The following is a 19199-nucleotide window of genomic DNA, read 5'->3' as shown; positions in this document are numbered from 1 at the left end:
GACTGCAGCCTTTTAGCATCCGAAATCCATTTGTCATGCTGTATCTTTAAATACTGAAGTTGAAATTGCATCATGCAGGCATTCAAAATACCTGCTGCCATGCTATTTGTGCACCAAACCCAATAAGTAAAATTATAATGAATGGTCGTGTCAACATGCCATTTATGGAAGCACTGAACTTCTAAGTTCCTCACGGAATGGTCGTCCTCTCCCGATGGGCCTCAAGAGTTAATATCGGGATTGCACAGTCAGAAATTGGAAGTGCAAATTAGAATATATAATTCAATGTGGAATTATGTACAAAAAGTAAAATAAAGAGAGGGAAAGAAAATGAGATTGAGAGAAAAGAATAAGAGACAGAAAGAGTACGTATAATATATTTAAAAAAAAATCTTCCAACAATAATTGAAAAGGATTGAATGAGACTTCACACTTATGAAGTAAAATTTCTGTGCTTAAGAATTATATGGCTCAGGATTATTTGAGTAAAAGATAAAGAAAGACATAAATGGCTGAACTTCATTTTTCTAGTGTTAAGAATTTGGGGGTGGCTCTGTGGGCAGCATTTAGTGATAGCAATGTGGTTCTGCCAACCAGTTGGAAACTGACAGGCAAGGCCTGACCCTATTCTGAGATAATCAGGCACTAACCTGGGCAGTGTCAGACCTCCCACTGAATTAACGCCTGTAAATGGCCTCCTCAATTGGCCTCTGAGCTGCCCCCAAGCCTTCCCGCCTCAGACTTCATAGGATGGAGATATGAAGGTGGTAGAATCTCAATGCCACATTCTCCTACAACTTCACACAACGCCCCAGCTGCTGACCATGCCTCCAGGGAGAAAGGGAGAGCATTTAATTCCACAGAACGTGTCTTTAAACTAACGAAAGGAATAAATAAGTTTTAAATAAGAAGTAACTTAACTGTGTAAGGATATTTCCTGTTGATTCCCTTATTTCCCAATTATTTTGCTTTGTTGTTATTATTTTTGATCTATGAATATTCAATGGACATATACCTTTTAAGTTGAGCAGAGGAAGTCAGGAACTTAAAAGTAGCAAAATTGTACACTGTGCTATGAAAATTTAGATTTTCAACAGAAGAACTCAGACTTTCTGGCACCCAAGAGCTCAGGTTCAATTGGTTGGCTGATGGCCAAAGACCATATTCTGCCCGGCAACAGACAGTGATTGGGTCCTACCAGGTGGGATGTTCTCAGAGAACTCAGGAAGAGGAAACAGAACATTTCTGGACAATGAGAGAAGAAGCTGTGAGTTGCTCTCTCTCTCTCTTTCTTCAAATAGGTTTTCTGCCTGATTTGCTTCTGAATCTGCAGAGAAGACTTGAGACCCTGCTGAATCTACAGTGAAAATCATTAAAGAAAGCAAGAACACCCAACTGAAGGCCTGGACTAAACGATGTACTGGAAGATATCCATCTTATCAGAGACTTTTATCCTTCTTACTTTTCATATTATTTTCCTTTTACTCCATTGTGTGTGTGTGTGTGTGCGTGTGTGGAGGATGGGGTGAATTAAAGAAGGGAGGTTCGGAATTAGATAATAGTTAACCAGTTGAATTTACTGCCAATTAACTTATAGTTATTGTTATTAATAACAATTAATTGTTTTTACATTTACAAACCTGGTGATTGTTGTTATTGGGCAGCCAAAGAAAAAAGAATTTGGGAATTTCTAAAAGTTAATTGTTAACTTCAATTGTGGTGGGTCACACACTAGCCCAGGGTGTCGTTACAACTGGGATAAGTTCAGACTAAAGATCATGAAAACAAAAATTGGAGGCCTCCATAAAGTTATAAAAATCTTTTATTCTCCCTCTAGTTAATGGACAATGAAACAGACTCAAAGAAAAGGCAACTGATTAAAAATAATGTGGGAGGGATGGCGTTCATAATAGAACAGACGGTTCTCAACGTTAACTCTGGTAAAGTGCTTAATATTTTCAAAAAAACAAACTGAAAAACCACAATATCTACAGCTAAAGACAGGTTATATGGCTTGTGAGTGTCCTTCTGTGGAGAGGCAGGGGAATTCATGAATAAATTTAAATCAGTCTTTTGCAGTGCAAGGCTGAGGAAACCTGAAAGCAAAAGGGAGGGAGGAGATTTTGGTTTAATAATTTAAGTGCCTTTTACAGTATTCCTTCTGGGCCAGGAAAGGCGTGAGTTCTCCCCCCAACTCAAGGAAGTCTCCCCATTGCTGAACATGACCTTTCTTTCCCTGCCATGCCTGGAAACCTTCTTTCAACCGTCCAGAACACCAATGTCCCTTCCATGTTGCTGTTGCAGCTGGCCCTGCCTCACTCCCCACTTCCATTAAGACCTATGTTGTCTTCCACCACCCCAGGCCGTCGCTTCCTCCAAATTGTCAGTGGCTGACCCCAAGAGATCAGTTTTTATGAGATATCACTTTTCATGAATACTATTTTTGTTCATGAATTTGAATTTATATATTTAATTATGACGTACCTGCTGTAGTGACTTTCCAAAGATATAAGCAGCTTCTGAGTTTCCTTTATACAACTCTCTGAACATTTCAGATTCCGGAATCATGCTCTATTTCAAAATGTGTTTGAAACAAAATTGTGAAGATTAAAAATATCAGTTTATACCACAAGAAAAACAAAAACTTGCATTCGTACAGTGCCTTTAACATTGTTAAACATCTCAAGGTACTTCACAGAAGCATTAACAAACAAAACTTGACACCAAACCATTTAAGGGGATATGGGGCCAGAATATTGAATGCTTTAAGTAGTGTCCTGAAGGAGAAGAGAGAAGTAAAGAGGCAGAAAACATTCGGGAGCGAATTCTAGAGTTTAGGGCTTAAGCAGCTGGTAGGATTGTGGGGCTGTAGGACGGTTTGTAAATTAGGAAGGATGAACACATTTTAAAACAAAGGTGAGCCTTTTAAAATTGAGGCAGTGTGGACAGGAGCCAATGTAATCAGCAAGTACAGGGGCAATAATTCAATGGGACTTGGTATGAACTAGGATCTGGTCAGCAGAGTTTAGATTAGTTCACAAGTTTATGAAGGGTGGGAGATGGGAGAACAGTCAGGAGTGTTGGTATGTCAGCTGTGGTTCAGTTAGTAGTACTTTCACTTCTGAATCAGCAGATTATGGGGCCCAGTTACACTAGAGGACATAAGCACAGCAATCAGGTCGGACACTCCACTGCTGCATTGATGGAATGCTCTATCATCGGAGGAGATACGTTTTGGACATAAAAGATACCATGATATTATTTTGAAGAAGACCAAGGTATGTTTTGGCCAATATTTATTCCTCAATCAACATCATAAAAGCACATTATCTAGTTGATGTTGCATTGCTGTTTGTGGGAGCTTGCTGTGCACAAATTGGCTGCCCCATTTCCTACATTACAACAGTAATCACATTTCATAGAATTGTAGAATTCCTACAGTGCAGAAGGAGGCCATGCGGCCCATTGAGTCTGCACTGGCCCTTGAAAAGAGCACCCTACTTAAGCGCATGCTTCCATCCTACCCCTGTAACCCAGTAACCCCATTTGGACCCTCATGGGCAATTTAGCATTGCCAATCCACCTAACCTGTACATCTTTGGACTGTGTGAGGAAACCAGAGCACCCGGAGGAAACCCACGCAGACAGAGGAGAAAGTGCAAACTCCACACAGTCACTGCAAGCCAGAATTAAACCCGGGTCTCTGAAGCTGTGAGGCAGCAGTGCTAACCACTGTGCCTTTGGCTGTAAAGTGCTTTTTGTCTTCTGGTGCTCCTAAGATGCATTATATAAATGTGAGTCCATTTTAAAAAATGTGCTTTTGCTGAAGCTTTCACATTTTTACAATTATATCAAAACAAAATAAAAAGAGAAAAAAGCCTCATCAATGCAAAACAGGTACAGCACAAACAAAAGTACAAATGAGACTGAGTGAGTCGGGGACAAACTCCCCAACGTGTTCCTTCCATGGAATTTAGATCTTTGCACCCAAGCAGGATACACTAAGCAGCACAAAGTTACATCTTGGATTGGATTGGATTGGATTTGTTTATTGTCACGTGTACCGAGGTACAGTGAAAAGTATTTTTCTGCGAGCAGTTCAACAGATCATTAAGTACATGGGAAGAAAGGGGAATAAAAGAAAATACATAATAGGGCAACACAACATATACAATGTAACTACATAAGCACGGGCATCGGATGAAGCATACAGGGGTGTAGTGTTAATGATGTCAGTCCATAAGAGGGTGATTTAGGAGTCTGGTAACAGCAGGAAAGAAGCTGTTTTTGAGTCTGTTTGTGCGTGTTCTCAGACTTCTGTATGTCCTGCCCGACGGAAGAAGTTGGAAGAGTGAGTAAGCCGGGTGGGAGGGGTCTTTGATTATGCTGCCAGCTTTCCCCAGGCAGCGGGAGGTATAAATGGAGTTAATGGGTGGGAGGCAGGTTCGTGTGATGGACTGGGCGGTGTTTACTGTGGAGGAGGTGTTGTTGTTCATTCTTACTGATTGTGGTCTGTTGGTCAGAAAATCGAGGATCCAGTTGCAGAATGGGGAGCCAAGTCCTAGGTTTTGAAGCTTTGATATGAGCTTGGCTGGGATTATGCTGTTGAAGGCGGAGCTGTAGTCAATAAATAGGAGTCTGATGTAGGAGTCTTGTTGTCAAGATGCTCTACGGATCAGTGTAGGGCCTGGGAAATGGCGCCTGCTGTGGACCCGTTGCAACGGTATGCGAATTGCAATGGATCAAGGCGTTCTGGGAGTATGGAGATGATGTGCTTCATGATCAACCTCTTGAAGCACTTCATTACGACTGAAGTCAGGGCCACCGGATGGTAGTCATTGAGGCACGTTGCCTGGTTCTTCTTTAGCACCGGTATGATAGTGGTCTTTAAAGCAGGTGGGGACCTCGGAGTGGAGTAGGGAGAGGTTAAAGATGTCCGCGAACACTCTCTGCCAGCTGGTCCACGCAGGCTCTGAGTGCACGACCAGGGATCCCGTCCGGGCCCGTCGCCTTCCAAGGGTTCACGTTCAGGAAGGCCGATCTGTCTTCGGAAGCTGTGATGGTGGGTATGGGTGAGTTATGGACTGCTGGGGCACTCAACAGCGGATTGTTGGTTACCTGCTTGAACCAAGCATAGAATGCACTGAGTTCATCGGGGAGGGGTGCGCTGCTGCCGGAGATAGTGCTCGGCTTCGCTTTATAGCCCGATATTTTGTTTCGTCCTTGCCACAACCGCCGAGAGTCTGCCTGTGACTCTAGCTTGGTCTGATATTCTCTCTTGATGGCTTTGCGGAGGTAGTACCTGGATTTCTTGTATAAGTCAGGGTCTTACACATGTTATGGGCCACGGTTTGAGAACTCCAAAGTGTATCATGGAGTTCACCTGACCCACAACTTTTAATAGATTGTGGTATGGGGCGCACACGGCCCACTCTACAGGTATGGTACAGCAGAAATGGAAAGGTATTTTTTAAAGCAAAACAATGTTTATTCTATGAACTCAAGTTAACCTTTTTAAAACAAACAGTGAACATCTTAGCAACCATTAATTCAAATACAACCCCCAAAGAGTACAACACTAAGTAATGCTTATGCTGTCCTTTTAACATCCAGAAGACTTACAAAAAAGCTAACCTTTAACAGATGCACATCAGGTTAAAGTCACTACTGAAAACATTTATAATTCTGAATTCACCAAATGATCAAGAGATAGTCTTTTCATTGCAGAGAGAACAGCAGTACAGCTGCTTTGGCTGACTTCAGCTCCAATGCTGAAAACAAAACTAAAACACACCCTGCATCAAACAGCCTAAAACAAAAGTAAAGAGCTGACAGACAGCCCAGCTCCACCCACTCTCTGACATCACTGCAGTAATAAACATGACACACATAGGGGACAATCTAATGACCACATTGCTGGGCGCGAAACCGAGCGATCCGGTTCGATCGTGAGAGTCCGAAATCGGGAACCAAGCCGGGCCCTGATCTAAAGGACCGCTCCCATTGGAAAGATCCAAATCCTGCCCCGGCATAGCGAGAAACCAATAATCGCTTGTTAAGGTCAATCTCTATCCCATTAATAGGAAGGCCTCCCTATCTAATGACCTCCCGTGATCTAACCCGCCCCCATGCCAGCGGTCATGTGGGTGCCCTTTAGCACGCCTATTTAAAAACATGAAGCTCGTGAAATGGCTGCAGTTGGGATCGGAGGAGGTGGGTAACCATCTTGTAAATAGGGCTGCCACCGGTTGAGGACAGCGCCGGTCCAAGGGGTCAGCCCCTATCGGTGGGGGGGTTGCCCCTCGGCTAGAGGACAAGAGGCTCAGTGCCCACAGGTCCAATATGCCCCCTCCCTCATCGGAGATCCCCTGCGTCTCCAAGAGACACCCCAGGATGACCGGTTGGCTCTTGGGAGATAAGGGGTACCCACTCAGGTCCTGGTTAATGATGCCAGTGCGGAGGCCGGAAACCAATGTGGAGACCTGATATAACGAGGCCCATGTGGCGACTCGGGCTGTCATTGAGCGATGCATCGCACTGCTCAAAGTGCGCTTCCGATCCCTTAACCGCTCTGGTGGTGCACTGCAGTACTGCGCTGTAATGTTCTATGTAATGTTCGATGTTCTATCTCCCGTTGGAAGACCGAGACCCCATTGGTGACGCCGAAGGGGACCCTGAGGAAGAGGTAGTGGCGGCCATCTGCCTCGAAGGCAGTGTATTGGCAGTCCTCCGGGCGGATGGGGAGCTGGTGGTACACGGACTTCAAGTCGATGGTGGAGAAGACCCGGTACTGCGCAATCTGGTTGACCATGTCAGATATCCGGGGAACAGGGTACGCATCGAGCTGCGTGTACCGGTTGATGGTCTAACTATAGTCGATGACCATCCTGTGCTTCTCCCCAGTTTTGACGACCACCACTTGGGCTCCCCAGGGGCTAGTACTGGCCTCTATGATCCCTTCCCGCAGCAGCAGCTGGACCTCCGACCTGATAAAGGACTTGTCCCGAGCACTGTATCGTCTGCTCCTAGTGGCGACGGGCTTGCAGTCCGGGGTGAGGTTGGCGAAGAGCGGGGGTGGGGCGACTTTAAGGGTCCAGAGGCTACATACGATGAGGGGGGGCAGGGGTCCATCGAACTACAGGGTAAAACCTTTGAGGTGGCACTGGAAGTCAAGACCTAGTAGCATGGCAGCGCAGAGGACATAGAGTTTGAACCCTTTGAACTCAACGCCCCGTACTGAGGGTTGCAGCACAGTACCCACGAACTTCCACGGAATGAGATTCGGAAGCCAGGGAGATTTTCTGGGTCACGGCTAAGATTTGGAGGGAGCAGCGCCGTACCGTATCTGGGTGAATAAAACTCTCTGTGCTCCCGGAGTCGAACAGGCAGGTCGTCTCGTGACCATTGATCCGGACTGGCATCATGGATTTGGCAAGGTGATGAGGTCGAGGGTGATGGAGGCGATCTTCGGAAGGTGGGCGGGCCGATCGGAAGGAGGCGGAGGGGCGAATCAAAGATGGCGGCCCCTGCGGGTCACACGTGGCGGGTGGCGTCGAAGATGGCGGCCCCCATGGGTCGCACATGGCGGGTGGTGTTGAAGTAGGCGGCCCCCACAAGTTACACGCAGCGCTGCTGGGCTTACAAACAGGTCGGGCCTGGCAGACTTTAGAGAAGTGGCCCTTCTTACCGCACCCGTTGCAGATCGCGCTCCTCGCTGGGCAGCGTTGCCTGGGGTGCTTACCCTGGCCACAGAAGTAGCATTTTGTGGCCTCCGGGATTGGCAGGTTGCTGCGCGGCACAGGCTTGCAGCACCCCTGGGTCGGGTGATGGCGGTGTCCACGAGGGTGCCGCATGGTGTAGCCTCCAAGTTGAGGAAGGCCACTTCTAATGAGTCCGAAATCCGTACTGTTTCTTGGAGGTCGAGTGTACCCCCTTCTAGTAGGTGCTGGCGAATGTAATTCAATTTTATGCCTGCGACATAGGCGTCCCGGATCAGCAACTCCGTGTGCTCGGCAGCCGATACCGCCTTACAATTGCAGTTCCGGCCGAGTACCCGCAATGTGCGCAGAAATTCGGCTTGCGATTCTCCGGGGCGCTGTCGCCTCGTGGCAAGGAGATTTCTAGCATACACCTTGTTGACTCCCTTAATATACTGTCCTTTCAACAGCGCTATCGCATCCTCGTACGAGTCAGCGTCCCTGATGATAAGGAATACTTGTGGGTTCACCCGGGAGTTGAGGATTCGCAGCTTGTGGATCTCAGCGACGGCGATTGCGGAGGACTCGACATACGTTTCGAAGCAGCGGAGCCAGTGTTGAAACGTAACAGTGGCCTCGGCTGCTTGGGGGTCCAGCTCCAGGCGATCAGGTTTTAGCGATGGATTCATCTGAAAATTTTAAGCTGATTAAATTGATGTACTATCAATTGACGACAGGCGAGGAGTCGGGAGAAAAACTGTGGCTTTAATCAGCTTAAAGACACCTGCTGGCAGCCGGTCCCAGAATGAGGGCAGGGCTGATGGTTGGCCACCTTTATACATGAGCCCGAGGGGAGGAGCCACAGGCGGAGCCAGCAGCGACAAGCCCACGCATGTAACAATACAATACAATGGTTTACCACAGATCTTTCCTTCCCACTGACTACACGTCTGATGGTGCCGACCCATCTGGGGTGACCATCCCTCTGCACCCCAAGAGAACATCTTGGAGGAGAGCTCCGAGGATGCCACCATCGAGGCGTCATAGCTATCATCCCCACCATCCACCAGCGCAAAGACACACACCTCGGTGGTTGAAAATAATGGACAAGTGTCCGGGGAACAATCTGGTCAGCACCACACAGTTGCTCATGCAAATCATGTGGAGACAGGAACATCAGTGTTTTCATGGAAACAATTGTGATCCTACCTGTCCTTAGCTACTGATGGTAGGAGCAGGGGGTGGCAGATCTTGGGGACTGGGGCCAGGGGAGAGCCGCCGGGCAGGGGGTTGGCCAGCAATGACAGGCGGACCAGTGCCAAGGGGCTGATACGGACCCAGGCAGCCCCGTGGAGGTCGTTGAGCTTCTTGTGGCACTGGGTGGTGGTCCTCCTGGTGACACTCCCTGCGCTGATGGCACCTCCGAATCGTGGCAGGTCTCCTTGGTGGCATGGCTGCTTGCTGTCTGGGGTTTGCTCTGCGGAATCGGTGTGGTAAACCACTGTGTTGTATTGTATTGCATTGTTACATGCCTGAGCTTGTCCCTGCTGGCTCCGCCTGTGGCTCCTCCCCTCGGGCTCATGTATAAAGGTGGCTAGTCTCCGACTCTGATCCAGTTTGGGATCAGAGGCCAGGAGGCTTTCTGTTTAGTGTATTAAAGCCTCAGTTACGTTCACCACTCGTCGTGTGTTCATTGATGGCACATCAATTTAATATACTAAACATCTAATATGAATTCATCACTCAAGCCTGATCGCCTGGAGCTGAAGCCACAGGCAACCGACGCCACTGCAACTTTCGAGCACTGGATAAGCTGCTTTGAAGCGTGCCTCGGATCCTTCACCGAAAACTTTTTAAAAAAAATATATTTTATTGAAATGTTTTTTCCCAAACAACAATTTTTCCCTCTTACAAAACAAACGCAACAGTAACAATACAGAAATTTTTAACAATACACAAGTAACAAAACCCCATTATCTATTGACCTAAACTAAACTAACCCCCCCCCCCCTCCCCCTGGGTTGCTGCTGCTGGTCATCTGTCTTCCCTTTAACGTTCCCCTAGGTAGTCGAGAAATGGCTGCCACCGCTTGGTGAACCCTTGAGCCGATCCTCTCAGGGCAAACTTTATCTGCTCCAGTTTAATGAACCCGGCCATATCATTTACCCAGGCCTCCAGTCCGGGGGGTTTCGCCTCCTTCCACATGAGTAGGATCCTGCGCCGGGCTACTAGGGACGCAAAGGCCACAACGTTGGCCTCTTTCGCCTCCTGCACTCCCGGCTCTTCCGCAACTCCAAATAGAGCTAACCCCCAGCCTGGTTTGACCCGGGCCTTCACCACCTGCGAAATCACTCCCGTCACTCCCTTCCAATACCCTTCCAGTGCCGGGCACGCCTAAAACATATGTGCGTGGTTTGCCGGGCTCCCGCCACACCTCCCACATTTGTCCTCCACTCCAAAGAACCTGCTCAATCTTGCTCCCGTTATGTGTGCTCTATGTAGCACCTTAAATTGAATCAGGCTAAGCCTGGCGCATGAGGAAGAGGAATTTACCCTGCTTAGGGCATCAGCCCACATACCCTCCTCTATCTCTTCCCCTAATTCTTCTTCCCACTTTCCTTTTAGTTCGCCCACCGACTCCTCCCCCTCTTCCCTCATCTCTCGATAAATCTCTGACACCTTGCCCTCTCCGACCCACACCCCTGAAAGCACCCTGTCCTGTATCCCCTGTGTCGGGAGCAACGGAAATTCCCTCACCTGTTGTCTAGTAAACGCCCTCACCTGCATATATCTCAAGAAATTTCCCCAGGGCAACTTCTACTTTTCCTCCAATGCTCCCAAGCTCGCAAAAGTCCCATCTATAAATAAATCTCCCACCCTCCTAATTCCCAACTGGTACCAGCTCTGAAATCCTCCATCCATTCTTCCTGGGGCGAACCTATGGTTGTTCCTGATAGGGGACCCCACCAGGGCTCCCCGCACCCCTCTCTGTCGCCTCCACTGTCCCCAGATATTCAGTGTTGCCGCCACCACCGGGTCCGTGGTAAACCTTTTAGGTGAGAACGGTAGCGGCGCCATCACCAGCGCCTCTAAACTCGTCCCTTTACAGGGCTTTCTCTCCAGTCTTTTCCACACCGCTCCCTCACCCTCCATCATCTATCTACGTATCATTGCCACATTGGCGGCCCAATAGTAATCGCCCAAGTTCGGTAGTGCCAATCCTCCTCTGTCCCTACTACGCTGAAGGAACCCCCTCCTTACTCTCGGAACTTTCCCTGCCCACACGAAGCTCGTGATGCTCCTGTCTATTTTATTAAAAAAGGTCTTGGTGATTAATATAGGGAGACGTTGAAATACAAATAAGAACCTCGGGAGGACCATCATCTTAATTGCTTGCACCCTGCCCGCCAGCGATAGAGGCTGCATGTCCCACCTCTTGAAGTCCTCCTCCATTTGTTCTACCAGCCGTGTCAGATTAAGTCTGTGCAAGGTTCCCCAGCTCCTAGCGATCTGAATCCCCAGGTATCGGAAGTTTATTTCCACTTTCCTTAGCGGCAAGCCTTCTATCTCTCTACTCTGGTCCCCTGGATGTATCACAAATAATTCACTCTTCCCCATGTTTAGCCTATACCCCGAGAATTCCCCGAACCCCTTCAAAATTCGCATAACCTCTATCATCTCCCCGCTGGGTCCGACACGTATAACAATAGGTCATCCGCGTATAACGAGACTCGATGTTCTTCTCCCCCTCTAATCACCCCTCTCCATTTCCTGGAGTCTCTCAACGCCATGGCCAGAGGTTCAATTGCCAACATGAACAACAATGGAGACAGCGGGCATCCCTGTCTTGTTCCCCTATATAGTCGGAAATACTCCGATCTATGTCGACCTGTAACTACGCTTGCCGTTGGAGCCCCATAAAGAAGTCTAATCCAGCTAATAAACCCGTTCCCAAACACAAACGTCCTTAACACTTCCCATAAATACTCCCACTCCACCCTATCAAATGCCTTCTCTGCGTCCATTACCGCCACAATCTCTGCCTCCCCCTCCACTGGGGGCATCATTATCACCCCTAATAGTCGTCGCACGTTAACATTCAGTTGTCTCCCTTTTACGAACCCTGTCTGGTCTTCGTGCACCACCCCCGGGACACAGTCCTCTATCCTCGATGCCAGTACCTTTGCCAGCAATTTGGCGCCCACGTTCAATAGTGAAATAGGTCTATAGGACCCGCACTGCAACGGATCTTTGTCCCTCTTCATAATTAGCGATATCGTCGCCTCCGACATCGTCGGGGGTAGAGTCCCCCCTTCCCTGGCCTCATTGAACGTCCTCGCCATCAACGGGGCCAACAAGTCCACATATTTTCTGTAATATTCCACCGGGAACCCGTCTGGCCCCGGGGCCTTCCCTGCTTGCATGCTTCCCAGTCCCTTAATAACCTCGTCCACCTCATTCGGCGCCCCCAGGCCTACCACCTCTTGCTCCTCCACTTTCGGGAACCTCAAGTGGTCCAGGAACTGCCGCATCCCCTCCTCTCCCTCTGGGGGTTGAGACCTATACAGTTTCTCATAGAAGAGCCTGAACACCTCATTTATCTTTCCCGCCCTTCGCACCGTGTCTCCCCTTTCGTCTCTAATTCCTCCTATCTCCCTCGCTGCTGCCGTCTTTCGCAACTGATGAGCCAACAGGCGACTAGCCTTTTCCCCATATTCATACCTCCTCCCCTGTGCCTTCCTCCACAGTACCTCCGCCTTTCTGGTGGTCAGAAGGTCAAACTCCGTCTGGAGTCGTCTCCTCTCCCTGTACAATTCCTCCTCCGGGGTCTCTGCAAATTCCCTGTCCACCCTTAAAATCTCCCCCAGTAATCTTTCCCTTTCCTTGGCCTCTGTTTTCCTTTTGTGGGCCCCAATAGAGATCAGCTCACCTCTGACCACCGCTTTTAGTGCTTCCCAAACCACTCCCACAGGGACCTCGCCGTCGTCATTGACCTCCAGGTATCTCTCAATACACCCCCGCACTCTTGCACACACTCCCTCGTCCGCCATCAGTCCCACATCTATTCGCCAGAGTGTTCTCTGCTCCCTGTCCTCTCCTAATTCCAGGTCCACCCAATGTGGGGCATGATCCGAAACCGCTATGGCTGAGTACTCAGCTTCTTCCACCCGAGAGATCAACGACCTTCCCAAAACAAAAAAATCTATCCGGGAGTACACTTTATGGACATGGGAGAAGAAGGAAAACTCCCTAGCCCTAGGTCTAAGAAATCGCCATGGGTCCACTCCCCCCATTTGGTCCATAAACCCCTTAAGTACCTTGGCCGCTGCCGGCCTTCTTCCGGTCCTTGAGCTGGATCTATCTAGCCCCGGGTCCAGCACCGTATTAAAGTCCCCTCCTAAAATCAAGTTTCCTACCTCCAGGTCCGGTATACGCCCCAGCATCCGTCTCATAAATCCCGCATCGTCCCAATTTGGGGCATACACATTAACCAACACGACCTCCATTCCCTCCAGCCTACCACTCACCATTACATATCTACCTCCGCTATCTGCTACGATGTTCTTTGCTTCAAATGCTACCCGTTTCCCCACCAAAATGGCCACCCCTCTGTTCTTTGCGTCCAGTCCTGAGTGGAACACCTGTCCCACCCATCCTTTCCTTAGCCTAACTTGGTCCACCACCTTTAGGTGCGTCTCTTGGAGCATAACCACGTCTGCCCTTAGTCCTTTCAAATGCGCGAGCACTCGGGCCCTTTTTATCGGTCCGTTCAGGCCTCTCACGTTCCACGTGATCAGCCTCACTAGGGGGCTACCTGCCCCCCTCCCGTGTCGACTAGCCATTACCTTCTCTAGACCAGTCCCATATCCCGCCTCCGCGCTCCCGCTCGCTCCCCCAGCGTCGCACACCATCCCCGCCCACCCACTCTTTAGCCATTTCCTTTTGGATTTCCGCAGCAGCAACCCAGTTGTCCCCCCCCCCCTCCCGCTGCCCGCCCCCCCCCCCCCCCCCCCCCGCCACGCTAGATCCCTATCTAGCATGATTGCTCCCCCCATATCACTTCCGTAAGTCAGCTGACTTCAACTGACCCCGGCTACTCCTGCTCACTCCTCGACCCCCCCCCATGTGGGGGAACTCCCATCCGCCTTGCGCCTGTCTTCCCGCCTTATTCTTTCTGGCGCGGGAACATCCCTTTACCAGACCCGCCTCTTATGGCGCAGCTCCCTTTCCCCTCCCCCTCCCCTTCCCCATTCTCCGACTATGTCCCGTCTTTCCCCCCTCACCGGCGCCCACATTTCCCCAATGTCTCCCCCCTTCCCAATTTACTTCTCAATTAACTTCAACCATAACATTAACAAAATCAATAACAATAACATTTCCTGCAGCATCAGTCACTCAGTTCCGATCCAATTTCTCTTCTTTGATGAAGGACCATGCTTCCTCCGCCGTCTCGAAACAATGGTGTCTCTCCTGATACGTGACCCATAGTCTTGCCGGCTGCAGCATCCCAAACTTCACCTTCTTTTTATGCAACACCTCTTTGGCTCGGTTGAAGCTCGCCCTCCTTCTCGCCACCTCCGCACTCCAATCCTGGTATATCCGTACCACAGCATTCTCCCCATCTGCTACTCCGCACCTTTTTAGCCCATCTCAGGACCTCTTCTCTGACCTTAAGGCGGTAAAATCGCACGATTATCGCCCTCGGTGGTTCTCCCGCTTTTGGTCTTCTCGACAGAATCCGATTTGCCCACTCCACCTCCATGGGGCCCGTAGGGGCCTCAGCACCCATCAGTGAGCTCAGCATCGTACTTGCGTACGCTCCACAGTCCACTCCTTCCACACCCTCAGGGAGACCCAGTATCCGAAGGTTCTTCCTTCGCGCTCCGTTTTCTAGGGCCTCGATCCTTTCAGTACACTTTTTATGAAGTGCCTCGTGCGTCTGAGTCTTAACCGCCAGGCCCAGGATCTCGTCCTCAATATCTGTCACCTTCTGCTCCACCACGCGGAGCTCTGTCTCCTGGGTCTTTAATGTCTCCTTGAGCCCCTCAATTGCCTGTAGCATCGGGGTCAGCACCTCCCTCTTCAGCAGCTCCACACACCGTCTCACGATTTCATCCTGCTCAGGCCCCCATGTCGCCTGCACTTTCTCCGCCGCCACCTTGTACTTCTCTCCCTCTGACCTTTTGGTTGACGATTCCTCGGGCTGCAGCCGCCGCCGCCAGTTTTTTCCTCCTTTGTTTGGGGGGGGGGACTCCCTTCTCACACACCCCACACCGGGTTGGGTCTTCAAAAAATTCCCCGTTGGGGCTCTTAAAAGAGCCCGAAGGTCCGTCGGAGCTGGAGCCGCCGAAACGTGCGGCTAGCTCGGCATCACCGCAACCGGAAGTCCCACCGAAAACTTAACCGACGTCCAAAAGAAGCAGATCCTCCATGCACGGGTGACCCCGCAAGTCTTTCTTCTCATCAGGGTTGCCCCCTCGTATACGGAGGCGATAATGCTGCTGAAGGGACACTATGTTAAGTCTGTGAACGAGGTGTATGCTAGGCACCTTCTTGCCACGAGATGACAACGCCCTGGGGAGTCACTCGCAGAATTCCTGCGTGCCTTGCGGGTACTCTGCCGGAACTGTGACTGCCACGCGGTATCGGCTACCCAACACGCGAAGCTGTTGGTCAGGGACGCTTATGTTACAGGCATGAAATCAAACTACATCCGCCAGCGATTGCTAGAAGATTGCTAGAAGGAAGAATTTGTCATTCTCACCAAGTTGATTATATAGGGCGTCAACCAGTGGTAGACCCAGTGGTGGTTTGTCACAGTTATAATATTGGAGTACATGGTTATAAAGAAGATGCAGGAGTTAAAAGCTTTGAATGTTTATGTTCATGGGTTATCACCAGACACAATTATGGTGCTATTAACTTTCAATGTTCTCCAGCACGTTTCAGAGACCTGTGCACTGCAGCAAAACTCTCTGTGCATGAACATAATGGATACTGGCATCAATTTTAACAATGTTATTTAGCTTGCCCTTTGATTTTGAATTTATTCATTCAAAGTACAATAACAAAAACTTGCAACACGTATTTTCTCATGTTGACCATCCAGTTCTTATACTGAACAAATCGTGTCCACTTAAATATCCCTGCTATAAGTGACTGTGGCTGCATATTATGTAGTCTTTGACATTCATCCTGTATAATTCTTCAACTACTTAATATCATTGCTTTTATTGGTAGGTTACTTATATATCTCTTAATCATAGCATTCTTGGTGGTTGATCTTTAAATATGGCCTTCCATAATGACAACCCAATACTGCAAAGGAGTTGAACATTGGATAGCTTTATATTTCATAAATGTTTCTCAGTTTAAACATTCACTGTACATAAGCCGATCAAAGTAATTATTTGCACTATAAAAATCTTTTACCAGAAGATCACTGTGTTCAGAGCTATCCGACTGTGCATCCAGGTCTAAAACCACTTTTCTCTTTTTCTGCAGTACTTCACCACAAGGTGCTTTCATTGTGCCCTTCAGAATTTTATTTTGAATGAAGGGAGGTGTTCTTATTGTATATGTCTGAAAATATATGAAGTACTAATTGTTACTTATTGTGAAAATCCTTTCACCCCATCAAAAATATTCTACATTTTAAAAATTAAAGCGAGAATACTCCTTCTCAAGAATTTACCGCACAACACAGTTAAAAAAGATTTTGGGCGCAGTTTATCCAAAAAATCGCGATGTCCAGTTTCAGGCACGTTTGGCGAGGTGTTTCTTGACGGCTGCAGTGCCGAGATTGACACCATTATTCAACAGCATTTTTCCATTTTTTGGGGACATCAGGGAATTTCCCCACACTGAAGCCACACTTAGACAGTTTTTCTGCACTGGCAAGCTGAGTTCACCAGTCGGACAGGCTCCCCACAGATAGGAGTGTAATTTTGAATAGCTGTCCCGATCTTTACATCCTTCCCCCTTTCAGGACCCATCCCTCCTGCTTTGAGAACCCCTCCCATCACACCCCAAACATTTTCTTGTCCCCTCAAACCCCCCCTCATCTTCCCCTTTCATGGGCATGCCCCCCAGACCCTGATTCCTGGCAGTGCCAAAGTGGCAACCGGACACCTCGGCCCTGCAAGCCTGACACCCTGGTGGTGCCCCCTTGGCACCCTGGCATTGCCAAAGTTCTCAGGTGCTAGGGGGAATGCCAGGGCACTACCATTACCTGTCGCTGACCACCTCAGGGGCTCTAATGGCCTGCGAGAACCCCTGAGGTGACATCACGCCTGGTACATGCTTGTGGAAACCAGTGGTAAACGGCATCTGGTTGAGGCCTCACAGGTGCGGCCATTGACACCTAATGGCTCACTGAAAAATCATTATCTGGATCGCGCCAGGTGTAACGAGTTGGGGCTCCCCTGGGATTTATTCGTTGCACCCCGCTCCGCACTGGGTGCAATGCAGTATCTGAATCACGTCCTACATCAAGTGTCCCAGCCCAAGGAAAGGGGAGAAAAAAATATATATCTCCATCAACCTGGCTACTCTACAAAATTATTTTGGGAGATTTTCTGCCCCGTTTTTAGTGGGTGCAAATGGTGGAGTGGGCAAAGAGTCAAGCAAGAATCCCAAAACAGATTTTACGGCAGTAGGAATTCTCCGCTTGATTGTACCTACCCCTGTCATTCCCTATTTACATTTACATCTTAACTACCAATGCAGCCCATGTTGGACTGTTCATTCACGTCAGCACGAAGGCATGCCGCCATGAATCACGGAAGTCCCCCACAACGTACCTGTGGTAGTCACCACTGTGTATTATCTTGTATATATGGGTATTACGGTAAGGCCCCTGTACTACAGGTACGGGGGTAGATCCCTGCCTGCTGGCTCCGCCCAGTAGGCGGAGTATAAATGTGTGTGCTCTCCGAACAGCAGCCATTTCGTCAGCTGCTGTAGGAGGCCACACATTTCTATGTAATAAAGCCTCGATTACATTCTACTCTCGTCTTGTCGTAATTGATAGTGCATCAGTACATCTGGTAAACAAAACCCTCTGCAGGTGCACAGGTGGGTACAACGTCCAGGGGGGAGAAGGTCATGCCTTGACAATAACCTTTACTGTCTGGGCACAGCCCTGACCGGGCATTGCCCCTGGCACTGTCCCTGCCAAGGGGAAGTGCCAGTGGGCAGTTCTGTGGGGGAGGTGTCAGGGGGTCCGTGGGCTTCAGTGGGGGAGGTGTCAGGGGAAAGTGTCTGTGGTTGGGGGGGGCGGGGGGTTCTGTTTCCCTGGGGGTGGTTCTGTGGGGGTTGGGATTATCCCATGGTCTGGGGGGGGGGTCCCGAACAATGTCCTTGGTGTGGGAAACGTTCCTCCTTTTCTATTTTTATCGTTTTTACATCAAGGGCACCTCATTCTTTCAAGAACCTTAGTTGTTGTTATGGCATGCTGGCCGTATGATGTCATGGCACTCGTCCCTACACTTTTTTTCAGAATGTCTAAAAATATGGTGGGAAAAGCCATCATTGCAGCCAGCGGGCTACACTCTGCTTTTCCTGCACTAGCTGATATCGAAAGAAAACAGAAAACTGGTCATTATTTTTTTTTTTTAAATGGACAAGGTTGTGCAAGCCATGACTCAAAGAGGAGGAATTTCTAACCTTCAGACAAACAGCAAACTTGTTTTCTCTGAAAGAGCACTAATGCCCTACCATGACCCTCCCCCATCCCAAGAATGCATAAAGACTCTTTACATTTCTAAAGAAGAATCTTGGCGATTTTGTATCTCAAAGTACAAAAAGACCCTGACTCCTCTATTAAACATCTCGAGATTCGCAGACCTGGGAATATGCATCATTTGTCTGACACCCAGGAGACGTGGTGGGAGATATGTCACATAACCACTAAGCTGCTAGAACTGTGGAACTGAACCTCGGCAGTCTACCATTTGCTATTGAGCAGGTAGCAGCAGAACCTGCTCTGACCAGGTATATTGACAGACCTTCATCAATGGTGTGAATTATTGAGACATTGGAACTTCAGTATTTGTGCCTTCAAGACCAATTTAACTCTCATTGTGGAATTGCTTACCCCTGGAAAGACGGATCACCCTGCAACAATAACCTGCTACCGTCTGAAGAAGTACACCATTGGACTGTTTATTCTGGACTGTAGACTCATGCAAAGCCATAGCGCTTGGGCTGGATTCTCCGTTTCAGGGACTATATCCCGATCATGAAAAGTGTGGTCTTTTACGCCAGAAAAACTGGCGTCAAAAAGCCACGGATTTACAGCCTTGCAGGGGGCGAGCAGGCAACTGTCGTGGAGCTTGCAGCTCCAGCTGCCGATATGGCCCCCCCCCGCACTCAGAGGCCGTGCATGCGCATGGCGACGGCCTCCAGCGGCTGTGCCATGCTCCATGGACCGTGGAAATAGTGCCCCCAATAGGCTGCACGCCCGACCCTGACCGCCCGCACAATAACAGCACAGTACCG

General features: G+C 49.1%; 1 protein-coding gene across 1 annotated transcript in view; it reads right to left on the bottom strand.

Annotated features, from left to right (window-relative positions):
• LOC140393542 (synaptonemal complex protein 1-like) overlaps positions 1 to 19199 on the bottom strand; it is a 93233-nt gene that overhangs the window by 51028 nt on the left and 23006 nt on the right. Inside the window, exons 2-3 of the mRNA XM_072479836.1 lie at positions 16131 to 16280; positions 2485 to 2571 (exon numbers count right to left, since the gene is read on the bottom strand). Of these exons, the coding sequence (XP_072335937.1) occupies positions 2485 to 2571; positions 16131 to 16280 (237 nt within the window). The remainder of the gene's footprint in view (positions 1 to 2484; positions 2572 to 16130; positions 16281 to 19199) is intronic.

The sequence above is a fragment of the Scyliorhinus torazame genome, chromosome 17 (genome assembly GCF_047496885.1).
Source record: "Scyliorhinus torazame isolate Kashiwa2021f chromosome 17, sScyTor2.1, whole genome shotgun sequence".
Classification (NCBI taxonomy): domain Eukaryota; kingdom Metazoa; phylum Chordata; class Chondrichthyes; order Carcharhiniformes; family Scyliorhinidae; genus Scyliorhinus; species Scyliorhinus torazame.
Note: the sequence above shows the minus strand (reverse complement) of the source record. Positions and strands in the feature narration are given on the sequence as shown.